General features: G+C 43.9%; 1 protein-coding gene across 2 annotated transcripts in view; it reads left to right on the forward strand.

Moving 5' to 3' along the window:
* The window catches only part of EMC2 (ER membrane protein complex subunit 2), a 96,560-nt gene extending 91,295 nt beyond the window's left edge, over window positions 1-5,265 (forward strand). For both annotated transcript variants that reach the window (XM_056522591.1, XM_056522592.1), the window contains exon 12: window positions 2,841-5,265. In XM_056522591.1, the coding sequence (XP_056378566.1) occupies window positions 2,841-2,927 (87 nt within the window). In that variant the 3' untranslated portion in view covers window positions 2,928-5,265. The remainder of the gene's footprint in view (window positions 1-2,840) is intronic.
* Window positions 5,266-6,000: the final 735 nt, after the last annotated feature.

Here is a 6,000-nt window from a genome sequence, read left to right on the forward strand (position 1 = left end):
TTTATTTTTTTTTTAAATCAACTGGTACTAGAAAGTTAAACAGATTTGTAAATTACTTCTATTAAAAAAAATCGTAAACCTTCCAGTACTTATCAGCTGCTGTATGCTCCACAGGAGGTTCTTTTCTTTTAAAATGTCCTTTCTGTCTGACCACAGTGCTCTCTGCTGACACCTCTGTCCATGTCAGGAACTGTCCAGAGCAGGAGAAAATCCCCATAGAAAACCTATCCTGCTCTGGACATGGACATGATATGGACAGAGGTGGCAGCAGAGAGCACTGGGGTCAGACCGAAAGGAAATTCAAAAAGAAAAGAACTTCCTGTGGAGAATAGAGCGGCTGATAAGTACTGTAAGGATTAAGATTTTTTAAATAGAGGTCATTTACAAATCTGTTTAACTTTCTGGCACCAGTTGATTTAAAAAAAATAATAATAATGTTTTCCAGTGGAGTACCCCTTTAAAAAGGTGGTGCAGACATGGGGAGAGCTTATTGAGGGTTCACAATCCACTCCTTTACAAGTGAATAAAAGAGGGTATCCCAAGATTAAAGGGGTACTCTACTGCCCCAGTGTTTGGAACATTTTTGTTCCGAATGCGGGCTGCGGGGGCCGTGGCGGCACACCACGCCCCCTCAATGCAAGTCTATGGGAGGGGGCGTGGCAGCTGCCACGCCCACTCCCATAGACTTGCATTTAGGAGGAGTGATGTCACGACCCCCACACCCAGCGTTCGGAGCTAAATCTTCCGAACGCTGTGGCAGTGGAGTACCCCTTTAAAGGTTATCCCCTTTCCATAGGATGTGGGAAAACTAGCTGATCGTTGGGGGATGAGACCACTGGGACCCTCACTGATCAAGAGAATGGTGGTCAGTGTCCCCCTGAGTGATAGGGCACAACTTATAATCGTGGGATTACCCCTTGTGATCTTGTCTATTGCTTTAAGAAGGACCGATCCGCCCTCCTCCTGGAGATGTATGAATAAATTGACAACTAGGTATTACAATTTATTTTTACATTTCCAGTGGGGATAACAGGAATGACACAATGTAAGGTTATAAAGATGTTTCCTAACTAAAACTGTCAGGTCACTCCTAGGATCGTTTTTCCCAACCAGGGTGCCTCCAGCTGTTGCAAAACTACGACTCCCAGCATACCCGGACAGCCAAGTGACTTCAATGGGGTCTGCCGCCAAAATTACCTGCTGAGGGTCCGCCCATTTAAAACTCGCAGCGGGAAATCTGCTGGGAGTTTGAAACAAATCCGCTTGTGTGAACGTGCCCTTAAAGGGGTACTCCGCCCCTAGACATCTTATCCCTTATCCAAAGGATAGGGGATAAGATGTCTGATCGCAGGGGTCCCGCCGCTGGGGACCTCCGTGCTGCACCCGGCGTTCGTTTCGAGCGTCCGTTTCAGCGGCAGAGGTTCGTGACGTCACGGCCATGCCCCCTTAATGCAAGTCTATGGGAGGGGGCGTGGCCATGACAAGCTCTGCATCGCCAGTCATCCGGCACGTAGCGAAGTTTGCCCCTTGCACCGGATGTCTAGGGTGCTGCAGACATCTTATCCCCTATCCTTTGGATAGGGGATAAGATGCCTAGGGGCGGAGTACCCCTTTAAATGGTTTTCTGGGCATAGAAAACTATATGTTAAATGAATATATCATCCAAAAGCAAATATCTTACTATTATGCATCTTGCTTTCCAGTGCAGCATTTTTGGTAATTTTTAGCTTCCTAACCCATTGCTTTTAGCTCCGCAGGTCCTTAGAGTTGCAGTCTCTCTGCACTGTGATCAGTCCTCCCCAGTCCCTTTAAGGCATACATATATAAGTAAGCTACTCTTATCTCTTGCTTCCCCTGGAGGGAAAAAGGAGCAGGACATAAGGCAGATAAAGAGATAAGGGAGAATAATGCTCACAGTGCAGAGACTAAAGCAGTGTCGCCCAACCAGGGTGCCTCCAGCTGTTGCAAAACTACAACTCCCAGCATGCCCAGACAGCCGAAGGCTGTCTGGGCATGCTGGGAATTGTAGTTTTGCAACAGCTGGAGGCACCCTGGTTGGGCGACACTAGACTAAAGGCTCATTCACACCATGGAATTTCCAAGTAGAATTCCCACTGTTCTCAATGGAATTCTGCTACATCCTTCAACTGGAATTTTTGCCACAGACGTTCCGCCACAAAAATGACCCTAGACTCCACCAAAAGGAGGAACATGTTCAATATTTCTCAGAAATGCATTGCCGTCTATAGTTCTTCCGGCACCTGCTCCAGATGGAGTCTCCGCTCCAGAATATTTCCAGGCAGAGATTCCGTAGTGTTAACGAGCCCTTATGCCAGCCATATATACATTAGATAAAAGTCATTTAACCCCTTAAAGGGGAATTCCAGGCAAAAACATCTTATCCCCTATTGAAAGGATAGGGGATAAGATGTCTGATCACAGGGGGCGCGCCGCTGGGACCCCCCGCGATCTCCCTGCCGCAGCCTGCATTCTATGCGTAGCTGCATCTGCAGTTTCGGAAACCGACGGGCTTCCGAGACGGGGACGTCACGCCCCCTCCATTCATTTCTATGGGAGGGGGCGTAACGGCCGCAACGCCCCCTCCCATAGACATGAATGGTGGGGGCGTGGCGTGACGTCACATCCCCGTCTCGAAAGACCGGCGGTTACCGAAACTGCAGACGCAGCTACGCATAAAATGCGGGCCGCTGCCGGGAGATCGCGAGGGGGTCCCATCCTTTCGATAGGGGATAAGATGTTTTTTTGCCCGGAATACCCCTTTAATTAGCAACGACTGTGCAGAAACGTAATATTAATCAAGTAACAATTCTCTCCTTCAGCTTGCAGGCCGGACCATGATGGACTCTCAGATGTCTTTGAAAGCAGTGGAGAACATGCTGGAAACATTACAGATAACCCAGTCCTAAAAAATCTCAGTTTCACGACCTGACAAGATTATTCTCATGAAGGATTCGGTTCATTGGCTCATCTACAGAGTGGAGCGCACTCATTGGCTGTACACAATGGAAGCAGAGATACACAACCAATCAATTCACCAGGAGCCTGTGACATCACTACGACGTGAACAAGATTTCTACATTAGTATCGCCTTTTTTTTGTTAAATTATTTTTCTTGATTTTACCTAAGATAGAATATATCTGTATATTAACAACAAAGTGACTATGAATCACAGAGCCACGTTACATAGAGCATTCATCTGCATTGACCCCTGTACCACTGCATTATGGACAGGAAGCAGCACACTATGATTTCAGATAAATTGCGGCAGAACCATAGTTTATTCAATTGACACAATATCGATTAAATTTTGATTGCACCCCTAAGAATGAATTTTGTCACTGCATTATCTTTTGGCACACAGCTACACAAGCTTCTCTACATTTTTTATATTTATTTTATTCTAGATGCACTGACGTGGGTATACGGTATGCTGTGTTAGGGTAGGGTCACACACAGCGCCGACGGCAGTCACAGAGCAGACACACACTGCTACCCAGCCACAGCAGGGAGCTGACTCTGCTATCGCTCTGTGACTGCCGTCGGCGCATCCGCAGTGTGAAATACGCTGCAGATGTGCTGTGTGACCCTACCCTTATTGTGAAAATGTCTGAAATTTAAAATTTTTTAGAAGAAACAATAAATAGCTGAACAAGTCTATGGGATGGGTTTTAAACACTGTCACTATTAAAAAAAAAAACAACTTTTGACGTGTTTGACAAGACATGTCGATAGTTATAATCGTTTTTTAGACTGCTATCGGTCTTACAGTTTAAGTCTATGGAATGGTCTTGATCAGCTGCACTTTTCTTCCCACTCATTCTAACAATAACATATAGTAAACCAGTCTTCAAAAGGATCGTGAAGAGTGAAAAATGGATAGATAAATGGAGAGAAAAGGATGATATCCAGTGTGAATGTCACAGTAAAATGTTGTAAATCCGTATTCTGGACCTGAGATATGGCTAATTAAGTGTACAATATTTATTATACATAAAATGGTAATCCGCTACTGTCCAAGCAGGGACCTTGCAATGGAAATAGTAAGATAGTAAAAATTGCAAATAAATATAATGACAAGTGTTAAATGGTATAAAACAGAAATGGAATATAATAAAACTACCTATAAGGAATCAAATGTCCATAATGAAATGCCTCAGTCTCTTAGAAATTCACTAAAGATAAGTGTGGAACGGGTCTCTTAAAAGATTAGAAGGTTGATGCACGGCACCACTCACCACCTTGTAGATCGCTCTGCACTTGCAGGTTGGCATGGAGCTGTGTCCGGCCTCTGGATAGTGGATTTGATGCAGTCTGAGTGCTGGAAGTCCCAGAATGTCCTGATGCAGTTGGCCTGTGAGCGTACTTCAGGATCGACAGTCTCTGCACTCGCCGTCACGCTCCCTCCCATAGACTTGCATAGCGGGGGGGGTGACGTCACACGGGGCCGGAGTCGGGACGTCACCATACTCCGGCCCCGTGGTCGCCACCCGGCTGTTTGTGAGCTGGCACCCGGCATCCAGCTCAAATAGGTGGGTGGCGAACACAAGATTGCGGGGGTCCCCAGCGGCGGGACCCATGCAGTTAGACATCTTATCCCCTATCCTTTGGATAGGGGATAAGATGTCTCAGGGCCTGAGTACCCCTTTAATGCCCAAATTGGGTGCCTTAGTATATACGATGGGTGGGTTACTGGGGATGTGCTGTCCAATCAATTTGTAATTTCCCAAAAAATGCCAATTTTTCTTTCAATTTGCTTGTCATCTTTATTAAAAGGTAAAATGAATTTTGGATCCTGGTCATGTGATTGAGGTTCATTGATATTGGGTGTAAAAAAACATGGATCTATCTAACTCCTGCACTTTACTAATAGATTGATCCAAGATGTGTTTAGGATAGTTTTTCTCCAGGAACTTGTCAGTCAGGGCATTAGCCTCTATTTCAAATTGAGATCCAAGGGTACAGTTCCTCTTGAGTCTACAATATTGGCTCAAGGAATTATTTAAAAGCCATCTTGGTAGATGACAGCTGTTAAAAAGAATAAAACTATTTTTGGAAATGGGTTTATGGTAGGTGCTGCAAATCGGATTTGGTTGTTTGGCTGAAATTTAAATATCCAAAAATTCTAAAACATCTGTACTAATGTGTGGTGTAAAATGTAGATTTAAAGAATAAGTATTCAGTTCCTGGATAAAAACCTCCAAATTGTTCCTGGAACCTTTCCAAATAAAAAGCATATCTCTTTAGCATATCTCTTGTTGCTTTGTTCCTCAATGTGTAAAACCCTATCGGGGACATTTATCATTGTTGCTTTGGTAAGCGAGTTCTATAGGCGTTTTCTTTTTTTGCTTTTGTTTTGCTTATGTATGACACATTTATCATACTATCACAGGGGGTTGATAAATTTGGCTTACATAAGCAAAAAACAATAAATCAATTTTGAATACCATTTTTTTTAGCACACATAAGAAAAAAAACAATAAATGACTTTAGAACACCAATTTGCAGCTTTGAAAAAAATGATATATGGTTATTAAATTTTTTTTTTTACCACTTTTTTCCCCTAAATGCACTCTCATTTTTGTTTTTTTACTTCTCATTTCAAATCCGTGTATCCTGTGGATTACTTTAGATACGGAGGAGTGACCAGCGTTTATTTGGTTTAATGTTAATAAAACGGTTAACGAGGGCTTGTGGTTTTTTAGAATATATATATATTTTTTTTAAACGTGTTGTGTTTTTTAATTTTATTTACTTGACAGGCTTAGTAGTGGAAGCCGTCTTATAGACAGAGTCCATTACTATGCCGGGGTTAGCGTTAGCCACAAAAACAGCTAGCGCTAACCCCCAATTATTACCACCGGTACCCACCGCCACAGGGGTGCTGGGAGGAGCCGGTACCAACAGGTCCGGAGTATCAAAAATGGCGCTCCTGGGCGGTAACAGGCTGGCGTTATTTATGCTGGGGAGGGCCAGTAACA

The sequence above is a fragment of the Hyla sarda genome, chromosome 5, assembly GCF_029499605.1.
Source record: "Hyla sarda isolate aHylSar1 chromosome 5, aHylSar1.hap1, whole genome shotgun sequence".
Classification (NCBI taxonomy): Eukaryota; Metazoa; Chordata; class Amphibia; order Anura; family Hylidae; genus Hyla; species Hyla sarda.